The sequence below is a fragment of the Pipistrellus hanaki genome (assembly GCF_964339955.1).
Source record: "Pipistrellus hanaki genome assembly, chromosome: 7".
Taxonomy (NCBI): domain Eukaryota; kingdom Metazoa; phylum Chordata; class Mammalia; order Chiroptera; family Vespertilionidae; genus Pipistrellus; species Pipistrellus hanaki.
Genome location: NC_140509.1, coordinates 87,801,016 through 87,823,668, shown reverse-complemented (window position 1 = coordinate 87,823,668; position 22,653 = coordinate 87,801,016). Strand labels below are relative to the sequence as shown.

Here is a 22,653-nt window from a genome sequence, read left to right as displayed (position 1 = left end):
CTTCACCTGGATGGGCCCTGACTCCTGACCCTGTGACCCTGAACCACACAGCTGGCCGACCTCTCTGCCGGCAGCTGGAGATTCCCGGGACAGGCGGGGGGTTAGGGGGCTGCAGACACAGGTGGGGGTGCAGGGGCTGCAGGGACAGGCGGGGGGTTAGGGGGCTGCAGACACAGGTGGGGGTGCAGGGACAGGGTGGAAGGGGAGGTGCAGGAATTTTGAGTCCAACCTCCTCCCAGGCCCATGTCCCCTGGAGGCCAGAGAGCTCCCTGGGGAAGGGAGGTCACAGGATCGGCGTCAGGGGTTCTCAGCCCGGGGGGTGCGTCTTCGCCCCTGCCCCTCCCCCCCGGGAAAGCCCGTGGCGGCCGGCTCGGGCTGCTCCCAGGCGTGTCCGGGCACGCACCTGTCTGTTGTCCAGCAGCGTCTTCTTCACGTCGCCGTTGGGGAAGCGCAGGATGGTGGTCCTGAGGCCCTGGTCCTCGGGGCCCTCGCAGCCCGCGCCCCGCGCCCCGGCCGCCCCCGTGGGGACCTGGGTCCGGGGAGAAGAAGGGGTGGGGCCGGATCACTCTCCTCCTCCGAGTCCTCGCTGCCACGGCCCGCACCCGGGACCCGTCTGTGGCTCCCACGAACACGCTAAACCCACAGCTGCACCCGCACCAGGGCCCGGCCACGAGGGGTGAATGCGATGGATCGATTGATCGATGGAGCAATCATCCGTCCGCCCTACAAACGCCTTTTCCTCAGTCGTTCTGCACATCACCAGCGTGCTGGCCCTCGGGACCCGTGCTCCCGGCGGGTGGAGCGGGACCCTTGGCCCACAAACCTGGTGATTCCTGTGCAGACACGTCCTCCGGAGCTCTCCCTTCCTCCTCCCCCAGGCCCTCGTCCCCACGCCACCACCCGGCCCAGAGGATGGACCGGTTTCTATTGGAAACGGCCGGGATGAGGTAACGGCGGGCATATGCTGGACCAGGGAGCCAGAAGCATCCGTGTCTTCCCGTGTCGGTCAGGTTAACAGAGGGAAGCTGACGGCAGAGCTGTCCCCGTGTGAGAGGAGAAGCTACAGAGACGCCGATGGCAATGGTTAATGACTGGACCGTCCTCTTCGTCCCAACCCTAGCGCTGGGCTCTGTCCTCCGCCCCGGCCAAGCAGATCGATGGCGTGCCCCCTGCTGGCTGCCCCCTGCTGGCCTCCTGCTGCCCCCTGCTGCTCCCTGCTGTCCCCTGCTGGCCCCACAACAGCCATCCATCAGCCTGAGGTTTGAACCAAGACCACAAGTTCACCCCAAACCCACCAGGTCAGTGAAGCAGAGTGTCCCTCAGTGGTGGGAGATCAATGGCTTAACCAGCAATGTCCCCAGTGAGGCTTAAAGAGCCGGCTCCCTCTCAGAAACGAAGAGGCACAATGATTTTTCCAGTGCTCCACAGGAGAACATCACAGTCAGCTGTGTTTGGGGTTATGGTGTAAGAAGGAAACATGCAAATGAGCAAAGACTTTCAGCCCATCCAGTGAAGGCCAGCAAGAGGGGAGAAGATGAGGGGATGGGGGGGGGGGCAGGAGGGGCATGGCGGGGGCAGGGGTGGGGCAAGAACACTGGGACAGGGAGGTGGGGGGGCTCAGAGGAGGAAGCAGGGGTGGGGCTCAGAGGAGGAAGCAGGGGGTGGGGCTTAGAGGAGGAAGCAGGGGGTGGGGCTCAGAGGAGGAAGCAGGGGGTGGGGCTCAGAGGAGGAAGCAGGGGGTGGGGCTTAGAGGAGGAAGCAGAGTCCCTATCTTTGTACCCACAGCCTAGGCGGGTCTGAGGTTGAGTGACAGGCTCATCCATGTACCGAATGCTTAAGGGATGGCTGCTTTCTTATAATCTGCTCTTGAGATGTAAGATCCAGCCTTCAACCTACATGCGCTCCCCCCAAAAAACTCACTACATGACAACCCCACGAAGGAGAACCACCCACTGAGCGGACCCAGCTGTCCCTGAGCCCCCGCTGTCCATTCCGAACACCTTATCCCCAGAGCACCGTGGGCTTACCGAGGCCGCGGTGAGGGGGGGAGCAGGAGGAGGGCTTCCGGCGGCCCGCGGGCTCCAGGGGAGGGACCGATCGGGGGCCCAGGAGCTCAGGTCCGGCTAGCGGACTCCGGAGACCTTCCGACCCTGGAGGCCGCGCATCCCTCCTCCTCTCCCACCCGGGCCACCTGGGGGCCGAGAGCGACGGGGAAACACCTGCCGGCCACACGCCGGGCGCCTGGCTGGGGGCGGGGGCCGGAGAGGGAGCTCCAGAGCGTGTCTGGGCAGCTACCCACCCGGCCGGCCGGGCGCCGGGCCGCTCCTCACGCCTTCTCGGCCTCGGGGCCCGCGGGCTGTGCTGTGTGCGGGGAGGAGGCTGGTTCCACAGGAAGAGTCTGCGGAGAGAAGAGGCATCATCGCAGGCAGTCGCACGAGACATGGGGAGGGCGAGTGAGGAGGTGAGAGCAAGCGGGCCACCACAGCCCCCAGCTCTCCGTTTTAAAATTAACCTCTTTTCTAATGCAAATCTGATCACGTCTTTTCAACGCTTTAAAATGACTGCAGAGAGGAAGGGAGAGGGAGAGAGAGATAGAAACATCAATGATGAGAGAATCATGGACCGGCTGCCTCCTACATGGCCCACCCTGGGGATGGAGCCCACAACCCGGGCCTGTGCCCTGACCGGGCCGGGAGCCGTGACCTCCCGGGTCCTAGGTCGACACTCAGCCCCAGGATGCTCAGCGCCCGGGAGCTGGCCCTCAGCACCGCGCTGGGCGCTGCACCGAATGTCACCTTTTAAAATGCAGGAACACACAGCGTGGCCGAGCCACGGAGGTCAGAGCAGTTAGCTCATCTTTTCAGCATTAAAAGCAAATCTGAAAAAATTCAACTCTGTCTATGGAAATGAAATTATTCCAAAACGTCAAGATTACTTGAGAAACAAATGAAGGATCGTATCCGGCCAGAGGGGAGCTCCCTGCACCGGAGTTTGGCCGTGGCCGGCGGGTGAGCGGGGTCTGACGTTACCGTGGCGGCCGCCCGCGGGGCCGCCTTCCCCTCGGCGCGGAGGCCCGGCCCGGCCGGCGCGGCCTTGCGGATCCGCAGGCGGATGGACACCGTCTTGTCTCCGTCTTCGTAGGACACCATTTTCCCGGACTCGATCCTCTCCACCGTTACGTTCACCGGCTGCAGAGGGCGTGGCATCGGTAGGACAGCCTGCCGCCCGGCACGCCGGCCAGGACCCCGGGCCGGGCCTGCGGGAGCTCGGCCGCGGAACGCCGGAGCAGAGCCGGAAAGCAGGACCGGAGCCCCGTCCCCGTGTGGCCGCCCAGGGGGAGGGTGGGGGAGTCATGACTGCACGTGGAGAAGAGATGAGCCGTCTCAGCAAAACGGAGTCCTCAGAGCTGGGGTTAAGCGTGGCCCATGGCTGAGCATGGGCCTGTGAACCAGGGGGTCACGGTGTGATGCCTGGTGTGCGGGCTCGATCCCCCATGGAGAGCGTGCAGGAGGCAGCCAATCGATGATTCTCTCTCGTCATTAATGATTCTATCCTTCTCTTCCTCTCCCTTCCTCTCTGAAGTCTGTCTATTTATCTATGTCTATATCTCTATATCTCTATATCTATATATCTATATATATTTCGCTACTTTAAAAGCTGGCCTTGTGCTGGGCAAGCATGACCCTGGTTGGCACGTGACCCAGGGGAGGGGGAGGAGGGAGGGGAGAAGGGGGATGGAGGGGCCACAACCCCGGGAGTGGAGCTGGGGAGGAGCTGGGGGGGGATGAGTGACAGCCCTGGGCCCGCTCCCCGTTGCCGAGGGGATGAGTGACAGCCCTGGGCCCACTCCCCGTTGCCGGGGGGATGAGTGACAGCCCTGGGCCCGCTCCCCGTTGCCGAGGGGATGAGTGACAGCCCTGGGCCCACTCCCCGTTGCCGAGGGGATGAGTGACAGCCCTGGGCCCGCTCCCCGTTGCCGGGGGGATGAGTGACAGCCCTGGGCCCGCTCCCCGTTGCCGAGGGGATGAGTGACAGCCCTGGGCCCGCTCCCCGTTGCCAGGGGGATGAGTGACAGCCCTGGGCCCGCTCCCCGTTGCCAGGGGGATGAGTGACAGCCCTGGGCCCGCTCCCCGTCGCCGGGGGGATGAGTGACAGCCCTGGGCCCGCTCCCCGTTGCCGAGGGGATGAGTGACAGCCCTGGGCCCGCTCCCCGTTGCCGAGGGGATGAGTGACAGCCCTGGGCCCGCTCCCCGTTGCCGAGGGGATGAGTGACAGCCCTGGGCCCGCTCCCCGTTGCCAGGGGGATGAGTGACAGCCCTGGGCCCGCTCCCCGCGGCCGCAGGACCCGGGTCACCTGGGAGGAGGGCGTGCTCGGGGGCGACAGTGCCCGCCCGAGGAGCGGGGCGCTGCGGCTCGGGGCAGCACGCCTCCTCGCCGTGTCCTCGCCGCCCGGCACGGGGGACCTCCTGCCGCCGGCCGGCCTCGCCGCCTGAAAGGACACACAGGCTGAGCGTCCCGCCGCCTCAGGCCCAGCGGCCGCAGCCCGACGTTCCCCTTCGGCGCCCTGGCCGCGGCCCCAGACGGGGGGGGCGGGGACGGGGGCTCTCAGGGCCCTCCTCGCGGGAGGATCCTCACGGAAGCCGCCACGCCCCACAGGGGCCACGGGCGGCCTCTCACTGTCCTCAAACTGTCCCGGTTCCCAGAGGAGAGGACACAGCTGTCTCCGTGGACCGCGTCCTCCCGGGGCGGGACGGAGGAGAGCCGTGGCCAGGGCCGCCCGGCCCCCGGGGGGAGGGGGTGTCAGATGTTCACACGCCGCCGCCGGTCACCAGCCACGGGACCGCGGGGTCACTGAGCCGGCGGCGGCTCCATGTGGTCAGACGCCTGGCCGCCCTCGTGCTGGCGTCCGTGAGAGCCGCCTGGGCAGCCACGGCCATCCCTCGTTCGTGGGGACGGAGCCCACGGCCTGGGGCGCTGAGAGGCCGCCGCCGCAGGGACCGCCGGCCCAACGAGCTGCTCTCCGGGAACAGGAGCTCGTACCCGAGCGCCCGGCTCCCTCCTCGGCCGCGGGGCGGCCCCGGGTGTGCCGGCGGCGTCAGGTCTGCCGGCGGCGGGCCCCGGCGGCCCCGGGCTCTGCTCCTTCAGGCTGTCCATCTCCGCCCGCAGGCCCTGGAGGATGGCGGCCCAGCGCTCCTGCTGCGTCCGGAGCTGCCGGCCCAGCCCGGCCACCTCCCGCCGGAGCCGCTGTCGGGGAGAGAAGATGGCCGGCGTCGGCCCGGGGCGCCGAGCCCCCTTCTTCCCGCCCCCCACACCTCGCCTCCGGCCGCTGAGGGGAGCTCCAGGCCTGCATCCCTCTCTATCACTGTTGTTACTTTAAAGCGTGTGTTTATTGGTGTCAGAGAGGAAGGCAGAGGGAGAGATAGAACCATCCACGATGAGAGAGAACCGTGGACCAGCGGCCTCCTGCACGCCCCCCGCTGGGATCGAGCCTGTAACCCGGGCCTGTGCCCTGACCGGGAATCGAACCCGGGACCCTTCAGTCCGCAGGCCGACGCTCTGTCCCCAAGCCACACCGGCCGGGGCTCCATCTCGGTTTCGCAGTGGAGCTGGCTCCGAGTCCCCACGGAGGCGGCAGTGCCGCAGCCGCGCTCGGGCTCCCCCTGTGGCTGCGCCATCGCGGGCGCGGGGCCCACTGCCCTTCTCCCCTCGGCTGTGGCCGCCGACCACGTCCCCGGAGCGGGCGGGCACCCTGCGGCGGGACGGCCGCTGTTTAGGGAGGGTCGCTCGGCCTTCCGCACCCACACCAGCTCTCCCGGCCCGGGTCCGAGGGCAGACCGCCCCGCCCCGGTGGCCCGGCCACCGCACAGGCAGCTCCGTGGGCGGGGCGGGCGGGGCGTCCACGCTCAGAATCCGTGCCGGGAGCGGGAAGCTGACAGAGTTGGGGGGCGGGGGGGCTGGGGGACGAGTGAAGTCAGGAACGCCCCGCCGTGTCCCCCAGTCCCTGAGGCTGCGCCCTCTGAGAGCCGGGCGCGGCCTCCGCTCAGGAGGTAAAACCCCAGGCGCTTCTAGGAGGGGGGCCAGCGCCCGCGAAGCATCGCTCGCGTCCTGTGAGAAGAGGAATGGGGACGCACGCGGGACGGCGAAGGCTGGGCACACGGGGGTCCCCACGCCCAGCCTGGGGCCCAGCACCCGGCTCACCAGCACCTCCTCGGCCCCGCCGTCCTCCCAGGGGGGCTCCGTCTCCGCGGGGTCGGCCCCGGCCGGGGGGTCCTCGGGGGAGCCGGAGTCTGTGGGCGGCTCGGCCTCCATGTGAGCCCCTGGGTCCTGGTGGGAAGGGCCATCAGGAGGCGAAGCCCCCCCCCTCTGGGTGAGTGTGAGGGACCCCGTCACCACGCCCACCTCCCTGTGGACCCAGGACTCGGCCAGCGAGTGTCCGGACCACGAAACGGCCCACACGTGGCCTCCCCGTGGCAACCCATAGCAGCGCTTCCATCCACAGACACTCACCGGGCCCACAGCCGTCAGCGCCGTCTCCCGGTGGGCTGTGCCAGCGGAATCTTAGGGTCTCTGGTTCACAGAGCAGGATAGGCACCCCGAAAAACACCCGGTCAGCCCCCCTAAAAACACCCGGTCACACCCCTAAAAATACCCGGTCACACCCCTAAAAACTCCAGGTCAGCCCCCCTAACACACCCGGTCAGACCCCTTAACACACCGGGTCACACCCCCTAACACACCCGGTCACTGGGTCAGACCCCCTAACACACCCGGTCACACCCCCTAACACACCCGGTCAGACCCCCCAACACACCAGGTCAGACCCCCTAACACACCCGGTCAGACCCCCAACAAACCCGGTCACACCCCCTAACACACCCGGTCAGACCCCCTAACACACCCGGTCAGACCCCCAACACACCAGGTCAGCCCCCTAACACACCCGGTCAGACCCCCCAACACACCCGGTCAGCCCCCTAACACACCCGGTCACACCCCCTAACACACCCGGTCAGACCCCCTAACACACCCGGTCAGACCCCCCAACACACCCGGTCAGCCCCCTAACACACCCAGTCACACCCCCTAACACACCCAGTCACACCCCCTAACACACCCGGTCAGACCCCCTAACACACCCGGTCAGCCCCCTAACACACCCGGTCACACCCCCTAACACACCCGGTCAGACCCCCCAACACACCCGGTCAGCCCCCTAACACACCCGGTCACACCCCCTAACACACCCGGTCAGACCCCCTAACACACCCGGTCACACCCCCTAACACACCCGGTCACACCCCCTAACACACCCGGTCAGACCCCCTAACACACCCGGTCACACCCCCCAACACACCCGGTCAGACCCCCTAACACACCCGGTCAGACCCCCTAACACACCCGGTCACACCCCCCAACACACCAGGTCACACCCCCCAACACACCCGGTCAGACTCCCCAACACACCCGGTCACACCCCCTAACACACCCGGTCAGACCCCCTAACACACCCGGTCAGACCCCCCAACACACCCGGTCAGCCCCCCTAACACACCCAGTCACACCCCCTAACACACCCGGTCAGACCCCCCAACACACCAGGTCAGACCCCCCAACACACCCGGTCAGCCCCCCTAACACACCCGGTCACACCCCCTAACACACCCGGTCACACCCCCTAACACACCCGGTCACACCCCCTAACACACCCGGTCACACCCCCAACACACCCGGTCAGCCCCAGCCGCTGTACGGATGGCTTTTCTGTCACCTCCCGTGGAGCTGAGCGGAGAGGCTGGGACAACGGGGAGCCAGGAGCCGCCGGGTCACGTGTGCCAGCCCCCCCCCCAGCTGCTCTGGAGGGGAGCCGGGAACGGGGCGCTAGCACCCCGCCTCTGCCTCTGCCTCTGCCTCTGCCTCTGCGGGGAGGCGCAGGGCCGTCTGGCGGGTCCCACGCAGCTCAGGGCACCTGGAAGCGAAGCACAAGGAGAGTGGAGGCCCTGAGGGGGCGTGCTCCCCTCCATGGAGGCCCTGAGGGGGCGTGCTCCCCTCCATGGAGGCCCTGAGGGGGCGTGCTCCCCTCCCCGCTCCCCCCCCAGGCCCTGAGGGGGCGTGCTCCCCTCCATGGAGGCCCTGAGGGGGCGTGCTCCCCTCCCCCCCAGGCCCTGAGCGGGCGTGCTCCCCTCCCCGCTCCCCCGCCCTCGGCCCCCACTCGCTCGCTCTGAGGAAACGGCTCCTCATCGAAGGGGTGAGCCGGGCGGAAGAGGCCGGGGCTGTGCACACAGACCCCGTGGGGAGGGTGGCTCGGTGAGTAGCCACATTATTACAGAGTGCGGACCATCCCCGTCCGCCGTAGCCGAGAGGCCCCGGCCGCGGCTCCGTTAGGGGGCATCGTCCAGGCACCGAAGGCGCGGGTCTGCCCCCGACCCCCCTGCCCCCTCACCTGTCCATGGCGGCCGGAGGCTGGGCCGCCCTCTGGCCCTGACCCCGCCGTCCCCTCACCCGTCCATGGCGGCCGCAGGCTGGGCTGCCTTCTGCCCCCTGACCCCGCCGTCCCCTCACCAGTCCATGGCGGCTGCCCTCTGACCCTGACCCCGCCATCCCCTCACCCGTCCATGGCGGCCGCGGGCCGGGCCGCCCTCTGGCCCGGAGAACGGAGAACGCGAGGGCAGTGCCGGGTTCTAAACCGACACCCGGGCTTAAAGCGACAGTCCGCCCGCTTCCCGGCGCAGCCCGGCATGAGGGTGCCACTGCTGGACACAGCTCTGTGTCTGCTGACGTGGCGGGAGCACGCCTGTCACACGCCTGTCACACGGACCGGGAGCGGGACATGCGAATCCCCTCCCGTGACCCAAAAGGAAAGCTGGGCGTGGAGTCTTCCCTGAGCCCTAAACAGTGAGAGGAGCTGGAGCTGTCTCCGGGTCCGAGCACACGGCTGCTGGGAGAGGCCCGGGGAAACGGCACACGCGGGTTCACGGGCTGCGCCGTGTGACGCCAGTGCACAGGAGGCGCTGCTCTGTGTTCAACGAGGCAGAGACTCGGGCGGTGAGCACACGTGCACCCCACACGACAAGAAGTGACCTGAACTCGGCCTGTGTGCTTTGTGGTGAGCATGACCTATGACCCAGGAGGTCAGGGCGCAGGCCCGGGTTACAGGCTCCGTCCCCAGTGGGGGGCATGCAGGAGGCAGCCGATCCATGGTTCCCTCTCATCATGGATGTCTTTCTCTCTTCCCTTCCTCTCTTATCATCAATAAAAATACATATTTTTAAAAGTGACCCTGAACCTCTGGCCACGGCCTCTGCACAGGCCCTGCTGCCTCGGGGCCAGACGCGCCCGGTGGTCGCGGGCTCACGTGTGTCTCTGACGGCTTTTCTGGCCAAGGCGGCCGGTGCCCCGTGCTCAGGCCCCCGCCTGTGACGTCCCGCTGTCTGTCCCGCAGCCCTGGAATTGGGCCCAGCGGGCAGAGCTCCTGAACCCGGGCGCAGCCCTCGAACCCGGGCCAGCTCCCTTCTCCGCCGGCCTCCCGTGTGTTCCCTCTGGGAGGCGCTCAGGAGCGCCCCCTCACGGGGAGTTGGGTTTGGTTGAACCTGCACCAAACAATGAAGAACAGAGTTTTCACAGCGGCCCCTGGCACCGTCATGGTTCCCTGAGGACATTACCTGTTGTGCATGAAAAGCTTCGTTCTGACCGAAACCGGTGTGGCTCATGGATAGAGCATCGGCCTGCGCACTGGAGGGGCCCGGGTTCGATTCCGGTCAAGGGCATGTACCTTGGTTGCGGGCACATCCCCAGTTGGGGGTGTGCAGGAGGCAGCTGGTCGATGTTTCTCTCTCGTTGATGTTTCTAGCTCTCTATCCCTCTCCCTTCCTCGCTGTAAAAAATCAATAAAAATATATTTAAAAAAAAAAAAAAAGCTTCGTTCTGCACCATTAAATGTTTCCTGTCCCAGTGAACAACACTCAAAGCGATGTCTCCTGCCTGCAACACGCGTGTGCTAGGAACCAGCTTTGTGATGTGCGCGGCTGGAACACGCTGGGGAAGGGGCTAGGTTCCCGGGCTCCGACCGCAGGCCCGGCGGGCGCCGGGGGCGGGGCCTGTGCCCCGTCCTCCCTCCAGCAGCTGCTCCCACCTCCCTACCGACCTGGTCTGGTCCTGTGAGTGGCCCAGCTCCCTCTCCCCCTCCCCTGCTCGGCCGGCGGGTGGAGCCAGACAGTGACCCGGTCCCTGCGGGGAGGAAGCAGGCCCGGGCGGGCGTGGACACGGGACCGTGAAGAAATGGAGGGCGGAGCCTCGGCGGCCACGGATCAAAGTGGAGAAAGCGGCCCGTCCCACCGGCCGGCCACACGCTCACCACGGCGCCGCCTGCTCGGGCGCCCGCCCGCCTCCTGGCTCTGACCTCCTGGCCCACTCCCTCCTCTTTCCGTCTGGTCCGCTGGGTTTTCCCCGCTGGAACACGGCCTCTCAGCATCGGGAAGTGTCACAGAACTGCATTTGTGTTTTCAGCAAAAGTGGGACGCTGCATTCTCAGTCTTGTTTTCATAAACGAGTGAGCAGGCAAGAAGGCAACTGCCCCCAAAGAGGCCTGACCTTTGCCCTCGCTGCTGGGGTCGTCTCCAGGCCCTCGGTCCAGCCGGTGGCCAGGGGACCGGACCAGAACCAGTAACACGTGATGTGGGCAGGACCTGGGGCTCGTCCACACAGGCTTCCTGACTGGCCGCCCGGTCACCTCTCTGGTGACCCTTCCTCACCGTCCCTGCCCGGGGCACCGAGGGCCGTGCGCTCCCACAGGTCCCTCCACTCCGAGGACTCTGTGCCGTCACCTGTACTCCACACACGTGTGCGGTGGACCAGAGCTCAGACAGAGCTCAGGCCTCTGTAAAGACTCTGTGCCGTCACCTGTACTCCACACGCGTGTGCGGTGGACCAGAGCTCAGACGGAGGTCAGGCCCCTGTAAGGACTCTGTGCCGTCACCTGTACTCCACACGCAAGTGCGGTGGACCAGAGCTCAGACGGAGGTCAGGCCCCTGTAAAGACTCTGTGCCGTCACGTGTACTCCACACGCGTGTGCGGTGGACCAGAGCTCAGACGGGAGCTCAGGCCCCTGTAAGGACTCTGTGCCGTCACGTGTACTCCACACGCGTGTGCAGTGGACCAGAGCTCAGACGGGGGCTCAGGCCCTGTAAGGACTCTGTGCCGTCACGTGTACTCCACACGCGTGTGCGGTGGACCAGAGCTCCGACGGGGGCTCAGGCCCGCGATGCCGTCTGAGGGGCTCTGGTGCCTGGTCCCGCGCCCAGGCGCCTGCGCCCTGTGCCCAGAACCCCCTCCGTAAAGAGACCTCGCCTCCTCCGAACGGCTCCTCTGAGCGAGGAGGTGACTCGGGGAGGGAGGCAGACGTGTCCTGACTGAGAATTGAACCCTGGCCTCATGGTGTATGGGATGGTGCTCAACCAATGAGGCACGCTGGCCGGCAATCACATCTCATCTTTTAAAGTAAAACCTCTTTATTAGTCATCACGCCCTAAAATTGTCCTAAAATAGGAACCATAAAATACAGAGACCTTATTTCCCAAGTCACACACATACATTCGTACAGACACGCATGTGCTGTCCCCGGGGAGCCAGGAGCCCCTGCCCGGTGGGCGCTGGCGGCGATGAGAATGAGCGGCGGCCTTCCCAGTCGGATTGTGAGGCTCAGTTATTCCAAGGTTTTACTCAGGCTCCAGAGGACAGTGTGAGGTTCGGTGAAAGCTCTCCACTGCCACGAGCCCCTTTGTCCTGCAATCGGGGAGGCTGCGAGGGAGCGTTCCTGCGGGTGCGGCCTGCGGCCAGCAGAGGGCAGCGGCGCCCCATCGAGGACGCCCTGGGCCGCAGGCGGGTCACCTTCCCGCCGGGACTCCTGGGAGACCCGGAGCGCAGCTGTGCACACTGAGCTCCCAGGGCACCGGGTTTGGAAAGAGGACCCGAACGGCACCTAGAATTGAAGAACCCAGCTGGCCTTCTACAGCCAGGCAGAAGGTGAAGCTTATAAGATACTGGCTCTAGCCGAAACCGGTGTGGCTCAGTGGCCTCCAGACTGAAGTGTCCCGGGTTCGATTCTGGTCAAGGGCATGTACCTTGGTGTGGGCACATCCCCAGTAGGGGGTGTGCAGGAGGCAGCTGATCAATGCTTCTCTCTCATTGATGTTTCTAACTCTATCCCTCCCCCTCCTGTCTGTAAAAAATTAATAATATATATATATATTTTAAAGATATTGGCTCTAGTCTGGGCAGATGGCTCAGTGCTTGAACAGCAACCTATGAGCCAGGAGGTCAGGGTTCGATTCCCAGTCAGGGCACATGCCCGCCAGCCACGCCTGGGCAGGACCCGGCCTCTCGTCCCCGCAGCCCCAGTGAAGGGTGCGCCAGGCACTGAGGCCCACACGTGTGGCTCCCTCCGGCCAGCGTGTTCTCACGGTGCCGGTGGCCACGCCGCGACGTGGCCGGACCCACCGAGCACAGAGCAGAGGCGGGGGCGGGCGCCGTGTCTGGGAGCCGGCGGTGAGGAAGGTGCCGGGAGCCGGAGGAGGCCAGGGCCGTCGGCGACACCCCGAGCTTTTCCTGTGGAGGGGGCCCTCGCAGCTCTGTGCCTGGCCGGGCGCCGAGCGCACGGCTGTGCCTGACTCACCGTGCGGCCAGGACGGCGACGCTGCGTGGGAGCAGAGCACTCGGACGGAGGCACTCCTATTCCTCCCTGAGCGGGCGGCGGAGCGGGGAGGGCTGCACTAGAGAGGCTGCTCCCCTCCGGTTCGGTCACCCGGAGGGCCATTTCCGCGTGCCGGCCGCCAGGTCTCGGTGCCACGGGGTCCTGTCCGTCTGGGCACAGGTCTCGGTGCCACAGGATCCTGTCCGTCTGGGCGCAGGTCTCAGTGCCACGGGGTCCTGTCCGGGCCGGGCGCCAGGTCTCACTGCCACGAGGTCCTGTCCGTGCCGGCCGCCAGGTCTCGGTGCCACAGGGTCCTGTCCGTCTGGGCGCCAGGTCTCGGTGCCACGGGGTCCTGTCCATCTGGGCGCCTGAAGGAGCCCCTTCGCTTTGGTTCCGGGGCAGCTGCTGCGGTGTGAGGGGGGAGAGGCTGCACCCGGTGGTCCCGCCGATGGAACTCCGAGACCACAGGACCGCCTCTGCTCCCCAGAAAACCAGCTTCCTTTTGCAAAGCCAACGCCGTGTTTTAAACCGAACACAGTGGCCGGCGTGAGTGTGGACCCATAGACCAGGAAGTGACGGTTTGATTCCGGGTCAGGGCTCGATCCCCAGCAGGGGGCGTGCAGGAGGCAGCCGATCCGTGATTCTCTCTCATCACTGATGTTTCTCTCTCTCCCTTCTTTTCTAAAATCAATTAAAAAGAAATTTTTTAAAACTAGTGGCTTTAAAATGTTTTGGGTTGTTTTTGTTTGTTTGTTTGTTTGTTTGTTTGTTTTTTAAATAAAATGCAGCCCTGGCCAGCTTGGCTCATTGGCTAGAGCATCCGCCTGTGGACTGAAGGGTCCCAGGTTCAATTCCAGCCAAGGGCACATGCCTGGGTTGTGGGCTCGATCCCCAGTAGGGGGCGTGCAGGAGGCAGCCGATCCGTGATTCTCTCTCATCACGGATGTTTCTCTCTCTCCTTCTCCCTTTCTCTCTGAAATCAATAAAGAAATTTTTTTTAAATAAAATAAAATAAAATGCAGACGTCAGGCCCTCAGAGGTCACCGTGAAGCTCAGTGGAGACGCGGAGACGCTGGTGAGCGCGAGAGGAAGCTGCAGAGGCCAGTCCGGCCTCCGGGACCGCGTGTCAGTACCCCCCAGCTTGCCTGCCTTCGAACAGGCTGAGCTTTCCCTCCTGTGCTCCTACATCTACACGGCCCTCCGACACGAGTTTCCAGAACTTTCTAGAAGCTGAGAGATGGAGGAAACCTGATTCCTAACGGACCCGCCTCTGGGAGCCAGGAGCCTCCCCCCCACCCCACCCCATCCCCCGGGGACAGGGCCCTGTGTATCCCTCAGCGGTGACCTTGTTTTTTCTGTGTTTTTTTGTTTTTTTGTGTGTGTATGTATTTTTTTTAGCATTGTTTTCTCTCACCGGGAGTAACGGCTGACTAGGGGACAGGGCCCCTATGTATCCCTCAGCGGTGCCCTGTTCTTTCTGTGTTTTTTGGCTGTTTCGTGTGTATGTGTGTTTTTTAGTATTCTTTTCTCTCACTGGGAGAAACGCGGTCGGACCAGGGCTGGTTCCTGAACATTCCCCACACGCTCCCGTGTGCCAGCCCTCCCTGGATGCGGGTGCCCAGAGCCTGCTTCGCGGGCGCCGGCCTCAGAGGCGGCGGAACCAGTTTCTGGAGGAGAAAATCTGCACGAGTGTCCCCCCTTCCCCCGCCCCGTACCCCCCCATGTCCACGCCCGTGTCCACGCCCCGTGTCCACATCCGGTCCCGGGGAAGCGGCCCGGCGCCGGCTCACATGGTGAAGGAGGACGGGTTGTCCTCGGCGGCGGTCTCGCTGGTCTGCCGGGAGGGGAAGGCCTCGGAGGGCAGCCGGCCGCAGGCCAGGCCGGGTGCGCGCCGCTGCCCCAGGCACAGCAGGTCCTTGGCGGCCCGCAGGAAGTGGCTGCGGAACCGGTGGCCCACGAAGGCGTAGAGCACGGGGTTGAGGCAGCAGTGCAGGAAGGCCAGCACCTCGGTGCCCGCCTCCAGGAAGCGCAGCGCCCGCTCGTCCCGGCAGGACCGGCCCAGCCGGCCCAGGTTGGCGGCGGTGACCAGCAGCACGGCGTTGTGGGGCACCTGGCAGGCCAGGAACACCAGCACCACGGCCACGATCACGCGCACCGCCCGGTGCCGCCGCGAGTTCTGGGCGCGCAGCAGCGCCCGCACGATGAGCAGGTAGCAGCCGGCCATGACCAGCAGCGGCACGAAGAAGCCCCAGAGCAGCTGCAGGCCCAGAGGCAGCAGCTTCCAGCGCAGCGGCTCGGCCACCGCCGGGTAGCGCGGCTCGCACACGTCCCGGCCCTGCAGCGGGTACTTCTGGGCGAAGACGAAGGCCCAGGCGGACAGCAGCACGGACAGCGCCCACACGGCCAGGCAGATGGCGCGGCGGTGCGCCCGCAGCCGGGCCCGCAGGCGGAAGGAGCGCGTGGCCTGCACGATGGCCACGTAGCGGTCCAGGCTGATGCCGGCCAGCAGCAGCATGCCGCAGTGGAAGTTGACGGCGTACACGCCGCGCACCAGCTTGCACAGGGCGCCGCTGAAGGCCCAGCGGCCGGCGGCGTGCGTGGCCGCCCAGAAGGGCAGGGTCAGCACGAACAGGATGTCGGCCAGCGCCATGTTGAGCAGGAACACGTCCGTCATGGACTTGGCCTTCTTGTAGCAGGCGAAGGTCAGCACCACCAGCACGTTGCCCAGGAGCCCGCAGACGCAGATGAGGGAGTAGGTGACGGGCACGAAGAGCCGGGAGAAGTCGCGCACGTCCTGCAGGACGCACAGCAGGGAGGGGTCCGCGGCGTAGTCCTCCGTGCCGTTGTACTCGTCCTCGTCGGGGTAGGGGTCCGTGAAGGTCAGGAGCGCCTGGGCGGGCGGAGGGAGCGTCAGCGGCCGGGCCGTGTCTGAGGAGCCGCCGTGACCCCAGCGTCCGCCCCCAGCCCACACCCCGGGCACTCACCTCGCTCATGGTGCCACCGGCGCCGGGCAGCCGGGGGCCCGCCCACGGGGTGTCAGCAGAGGAGGGACCCTGGGCAGGAGAGGAAGCGAGAGCCACAGGCGTTAGGACACGGATTCTGGGGGGCCGGACAGTGGGGGGCATCGTCCTCTCTCCGAGGAATAGGAGCGCCACCCAACACACCACTTCCAGCAGGGGGCAGCACCCTCCTGGGGGCCGGACCGAGGCCTCGGGCCCTGCGGGTCACAGGGTCTCTGCCACACTACTTTTTCTTTTTAATAGAATCTTTTATTTACCTCTTTAGAGAGAGAGGGTGGGAGAGGAAGAAAGAGCTAGAAACATCAGTGACAGAGAATCACGGATCGGCTGCCGCTTGCACCCTCCTCACTGGGAATGGAGCCCTGACCTCCTGGTCCACCACGGAGCCACGCTGGCCGGCTCTCCCACACGCCTGGAAGGCGGTTGTGGGTGACAACGCGCACGCGTGGGTGGATTCCGATCCTCGGGGTGCACAGGGTGACAGCAGCACCGCAGACTCTGACCCGCACAGAACTCCTCACGCCGAGCCCGGAGGCAGCAGCCAGTGCCCGGGCGTGCGTGGGCCAGGGCAGTCGCGCTGAAGGCTGCCGCTCCGGCGCTCGCCGGCAGGGCGCGAACGGCACAGCTCAGGGCGCCGCCCGTGAGCCGTCCACGGGTTTTCTTTAAACTCTGGCGATCCTCAGGACACACTGACAAGACCCCTGGCCGGGAAAGGCAGCAGGAAAGTGTACGTCCTTAACTAGAGGCCCGGGGCACAAATCCATGCACCAGGGGGGCCCCTCGGCCTGGCCTGCAGGATCGGGCTGGAACCGGCTCTCCGACATCCCCCGAGGGGCCCCGGATTGTAAGAGGGCACAGGCCAGGCCGAGGGACCCACGGGGCACGATCGGGGCTGGGGAGGGATGTGGGAGGTTGGCCAGCCGGAGAGGGACTGCAGGGTGGTCTGGCCTGGCTCTCTCCGTCCCGATCAGCTGGACCACAGCAGCAAGCTAACCTACTGGTTGGAGCGTCTTTCCCCTGGAGATCAGTGCACGTCATAGCGAGTGGTTGAGCAATACTAAAAGCCTAATATGCTAAGTGTCTGGTCATCCGGTTGGCTGTTCAACCAATCAAAGGGCAATATGCTAATGATATGCTAAGGCCACTCATTTGAAGTGCATTGACACCAAATGCTCAGCGCAGGAGCTCCCCCTGGTGGTCAGTGCGCTCCCACAGGGGGAGTGCCGCTCAGCCAGAGGCCGGGCTCCCAGTGGAGGTGGCGGAGGTGGCGGGACCTCTACCACCTCCATGGCAGCACTAAGGATGCTCAACTGCCCCTCCCCCACCCCACCCTCCACCCCCCAAACCCCCAAACCCTCAAACCCCGGCCTGGAGTTCCCCCTGCCACCACTCACCCCATCCTCTCGCCGACCCCTGGCCGCGTGGCCAGAGAGGTCAGGAGGAGGGACACGCAGAGGCAGGCGGCCGTGCTGGCTGGGACACGGTCCCTCCAGCCAGCCGGTCCTCACCTGCAGGCCGCGTGTGCCCTGCGTGTGCCCCGCGTGTGAGGAGGGAGCAGCCTGACCCGCAGCCCGCTCACAGGTTCCTGAGCGCGTGCCTGTGAGGTGCTCCCACTCTGTCCCTCGCACACCCCATGGGGGCCTCGCACCTCCCTCCCACTGCCCGGAGCTGGCACCAGCTGGCCGCTGTGGCCGCCCCATCGGGGCTCTGAGACAGGAGGGCGGGGGAGGTGCCGGCTGGGGTGGGCGGTGAGGGCTCCGCTGGATTGTCTGCCTGAGAGGCTCTGCTTCAATGCCCTCTGACTCCTGTGGTCGGAATTTCGGGATTCATCACGGGGCCCTGGCGTGTGAGCTCCGTGTTGCTGGGGGGTGGTGTTCGGGACCGCGGGGTCCAAGGGTACGCACTGCAGACAAGGCCGAGTCCGCGCAGGTGGCTGAGAACCGGTGCTGGCAGCCCAGACCGCAGCCCGGCCCGTGCCTGCCCCGCACCGGCTGCCGGCGGTGATTCAGGGCCAGGCCACCGTGTCCCACAGAGGCCAGGTGGGCCGTCCCAGGGAAGCGGGGGCGGTGACACAGCCACCCGACACGTCAGAGGCCGGCACACGCCTGCTCACGTGACTCCCGGTTCAGCTCTGGAGAAACCCCGTTTCTGCCATGAAGACTGTGGCGGAGGGGGAGGGGTGCCGGAGTAGGTGAGTTTGGGAAACGCTGGGGGCACCCTCCTCCTGGACGTTCAGCAGAGCCGAGGCCGGTGCCGGCAGAGCTGTGCCTGAGGGATGGCCCCCCCCCCAGTGCTGCCGGACACGCAGGCGGACGGCGCTGCCAGGAGCCCAGCAGGGCCAGGCCGGTGCACGGGCCAACTGGCCCCTGGCGCCCTCACGGCCGCTCCAGCGGCTCAGACACACCTGCTCACTCCGCCCCTCGGCTCGTTGCGGCATCGCGGCCGGATCAGCAGCACCGGCACCCAGGGTCCGGGCGCCTGGCGGAGTGGCCGCCCCCCTCCCCGGCCCACGTCAGCGCGCTTCCCCCGAGAAGACACGTGCTGCCTCAGTTTACCGCGGCCGAGGCCATCCGGTGGAGGGGGCTACGTGGAGAACACGTGGTGCAGCTCAGAGTCACCGTTAGGCGCGGCACCGACACTGCTCACTCACATTTCGAGATAAAACAACGTGGCTTCCTCGTCCGCTTGTGTTAGGACCTCGAGCCAAACACCGCGTCTCAGCGACCCACAGCGAGTGCGAGTTCACTCAGCGCAGGAGAGCGCGCCCTGAGGGCCGGGCCGGGGGGCCCGGAGGGGCCGGCGGTCCACACGCAGCTCACACAGGGCAGGCGGTGCCGGCCCCGGCGCCCCCACGCCCACGCCCACGCCCACGCCCCGCAGAGACCCCGGGCCCCTCAGACACCACGGCTTCCCCCGTGGGCTCTGGGCGCCTCGGCCACCAGCAGGCGAGCGGAGCCGTGGCAGTGCAGGCGCCCCGGAGGGACCGGCCGGCAGCGCCCAGGGGAGCTGGTGGTGGGTCCCGGCGGAGCTGGTGGGGTCGGGGCCGGGGCAGAGGAGGCTGAGAGGCAGTGTGGCCGGGGACCCTCCACTCGGGGGGCCCCTGGCCAGGCAGACTCACCCCAGAAAACTAACCCGGGAAAAGCTTGGTGCCTGACAGCAGTGGGAGACCACCAGCGGTTAGAATTAATTTAAAAAAGTTCAACCACGAGGTTAAGTTTGTTAACATTAAATCAAAGCTGAGACTTAAAATCTGAGCTTGTTTTCATAAACAGTGAAGCCTGCAGGACAAGGGACAAGACTGGGACAGAGTGTGAGTTATGTGCTGTGTGTGTTGTACATAACCAATGCACGCATGTGTGTGCACGTGATATGTTCATATGTGATGTGCATGTGCCGTGTGTGTGCGTGTGTGTGCATGCATGTATGCATGGGTTCTGAGTACATTCTGGACATTGGGAATCACGCCTCCACATCCATGTGGACAGTGTGTCCGCCTTGTAGCCGGGACACGCGCCCCCTGAGAGCCTGTGGGCTCCTACCTCCCCCCTCACTTCGCCCCAGAGGGCCTGCTAGGCACCCCGAGACCTTACGTGGAGCACAGTTAAAACCCGGCTCTGAGCCGGAACCGGTGTGGCTCAGTGGATAGAGCATCGGCCTGTGGCCTGAAGGGTTCAGGGTTCGATTCTGGTCAAGGGCCTGGACTTTGGTTGCAGGCACATTCCCAGTGGGGGGTGTGCAGGAGGCAGCTGATCGATGTTTCTTTCTCATCGACGTTTCTAGCTCTCTACCCCTCTCCCCTCCTCTCTGTAAAAAAATCAATAAAAAATATATTTAAAATAAATGAAAAAAACCCGGCTCTGAGGCTGAGCCCGGCCCGGCCCGGCTCAGTGGGCGGCTCTGCCTCCTCGGCGGCGGCCGCGGTGGTTTTAGATCGGCCGCCGCGGCTGCATCGCTCTTCCTTCTGCTTCTGAGCGCGGTCAGGGGCGGAGGTGCTTTCCAGCGATGAGCGTGAGCTGGTGCCCTCGTTCCTTCTGCCCCCGGTTCCTGAGCCGCGTCCGGGCTGCTCGCGTTTCTCTGTTCGCAGAGACCACCTCTGTGGCCCTCAGCGTCGCGCTGACTCGGCGCCGCCCTTCCCTCCCAACACGAGCCCTCCTGCCCCTGTCTCACCCACAGGCGTGGGGGCGCCGGCCGCTCAGGGGCCGCCCCGACCGCCCCGGCTGCGGGCACCGGGCGAGCAGAGCTGCTGCGGACGGCTGAGCCCGGAGCAGCCCCGGCCGGCTGTGGCACAGCTTCCCCTCGAGCCCCGTCCCCACGCGGCCCAGTCCCCGGCGAGGCCGCCGGCGGTGCCAAGGCCGCGCTGCGCCGGACGAAGAGCCCGGCTCTCGGAAGCAGCCCGGCCCGGCCCTGCTGTCCCCCCGGGCGAGGGCCTGGGCCCGGACGGTGCTGCTAGGACCCGAGGGCACGTCTGAAGCGCGGGTGTTTGCCGAGTGTGGCCCGGGCGGCTCCCAGCACTCGGGCCCCGAGAGCCGGGCCCAGGAGCCGGGAGCCGGGCCCCGGGAGCCGGGGGGGAAGCTGTTAGGGGTCTCAGGTCCCTCGGACCCGGGCAGCGAGGCCCAGGCCGGGGGAGGAGAGGAGAAGCCCCCTCGCCGCGGTGCTTACCTGCAGCCGCGCTGCGACGGGTCCCTGGGCGTCCGGCCTCGTCGCCGCGGGGGCTCAGGACCAGAGGGAGCCGGTCACGGAGGGAGACGCGGGAGACGGACACGGCCGAGGCACAGCCACTTCCTACTCAGAAGCTACGCCTCTGCCCAAACGCAGAGGTTAACCACCGCCAGCCCACGGCCGCGGCATCACGTGACTGCTCCCCCAGGGCCCGAGCGGGACTGGGGCCACCCACCTTCCCCGCCCCCGTCAGCAGGGCCCTGCGGCGCCCGGGGCGGGGAGGGAGCAGAGTGCTGGGTGCCCCGGCGGGGCCCACCCCCTCCCCACACAGCGCCCTCCTCGCCGCTCCGGGGGACAGCCCCGGCCTCGGGCGCCGGGGGGGGGGGGGGGGGGGGGGGGGCGTGTCATACACACGGGGGGGGGGGCTCTGAGCACACGGCTCCCGGCGTGGCCACGGGTCAGTGTCCCCCCCGCCCGCGGCCGTGGCCCGGAACGCTGGACGCAGTCATGTCGCGATAAACACACACACACAGGCCCCCAACGCGGACGGTGTTCGACGGCAGGTGCGGACCCAGGACTGCCCGCCCCACCCCCGCCTCGACCACGGAGGGCAGGGCAGCCGCGGGGACCCGGCACCCAGCTCAGCCCAGCACCCTGACTTCCACGCGAGACGGGGCCAGAGTGGCGTTCACACAGCGCGGCGCGGTGTGACCAGGCCGGGAACGCCAAGTGCCACGGCCGAGGACCGGCACCGAGACGCCGGCCAGCTCAGCGTCCACGGCTCAGGCCCGGCCCGTCCGCCCGGGACCCTGTTCACACGCCCGCCCGCCGCCGCCCCTTCCCACGGCGATCGCCGCCTCCACGCCGCCCAGGCAGCTGCAGGCCCCGCGGCTGCTCCGGGCCCCGCGGCTCAGCGGGCTCCTCCTGGCAGGCCCCGCGGCTCAGCCGGCTCCTCCTGGCAGGCCCGCGGCCGCGGCACCGGGAGGCCCCGGGTTTGCCAGACTGCGAGCTGGCACCTGGGAGAGCTGTCCCTCTGCCAGGCTCCGGCCGGCAGGCTGGGACCGGACGGAAAGGTCATCGTGAAACTTGCGGAGGAGGAGCGGCCGGGGGGGGGGGGGGGGGGGTGTGCTCTGTCCATCCCGAGCCTCTGGCCCCGCGGAGCCTCTAGGAACCCTGGGGGCGGCCGGGTCACCCGCTCGCAGGCGGAAACACCCCTTCCAGGCCCCCCGAGGCCGGCCGCTTCCTTCCCAGTTTCCAGAACAGAAGCAGCTCGCCGCAGCGGCGGCACAGGAAATGGGGGCGGGGGGGGGTGCTCGGCACAGAGGCCGGTGACCTGACGGCGTGCTGCCCAGGGAAGAGCCAGCCGGCCTCCCTGCGGGCGGGGCTCTCGCACCCTCTGGTGCCCGCTCCCAGGAGCCTCGGCGGCCGGCACCGGGGCGGGAGGGGGCGGGGGGGGCCTCCTCCGGTTCTGCCCGGCCCGGAGCCTGAAGGCCCTTGGGCAGGGGGAGCCCCAGAGCCCGGCTCACACACACACACACACACACACACACACGCACACACGGGACGCGGACATGGGCGTGTTTGCTGCGCTCGGGCTCACACACGAGCTGTGATTTGTAGGCACCGACTATCTGCCATCTGCCGGAAAGCCACGTGGAAGCCACACTCCCCGGTGCTGGGCCGCTGCCGATCTGCCAGATAACCCGCAGCGTTCACGCCCCGGGGCGGGTACAGAGCTGGGGGGGGGGGGCCTGCCGCTGACTCTGCCCCGGGACCAGAGCCCTCCCCTGTTCTGACGGGACCAGCCACAGCTACGGGCGGGGAGAGGGTGCCCACCCCGAGCCGGTCACCGGGCGGGAGTCCGGCTCCCCCATCGGTCCCGCCCGGAGGGGTCCCGCCGCTGGGCACACAGACCCCAGAGGGCAGCCTGAGGCCCGGCTCCCCCATCGGCCCGCCCGGAGGGGCCCCGCCGCTGGGCACACAGACCCCGGAGGGCAGCCTGAGGCCCGGCTCAGGGACCGCCTGGGGCAGAAGGATCTACAGGGCCTCGGCGACTTGCACGCCACTCCTCACCCTGAGCTCAGCCTCCTCTTGCCCCTGCACCCGGGCGCTGGCGTGGCAGGAGGGACAGCCCCCACCCCGGACGCGGGTCCGTAACTCTGTCCGAGGAGGAAGGTGCCCACCACCTGCAGGCCCCACCCCAGTTCTAGGGACGCGGTCCCAGGCTGCGGCTCGCCCTGCCCAGGGGCCACCGCCCGATGAGAGTCCACTGAGGGAGGGCCTTGTCA

The 22,653-nt window shown here is 66.9% G+C and overlaps 1 protein-coding gene across 1 annotated transcript; it reads right to left on the bottom strand.

Moving 5' to 3' along the window:
* Positions 1–14,422: 14,422 nt before the first annotated feature.
* Positions 14,423–20,500, bottom strand: CCR6 (C-C motif chemokine receptor 6). The gene is made up of 3 exons (XM_084890958.1): positions 20,366–20,500; positions 15,671–15,739; positions 14,423–15,576 (listed from the first exon to the last, which is right to left on the bottom strand). Exons 2-3 carry the CDS (start codon positions 15,677–15,679, stop codon positions 14,473–14,475), a joined length of 1,113 nt encoding a protein of 370 aa, XP_084747084.1. The 5' UTR covers positions 15,680–15,739; positions 20,366–20,500; the 3' UTR covers positions 14,423–14,472.
* Between the last annotated feature and the right edge of the window lie 2,153 nt (positions 20,501–22,653).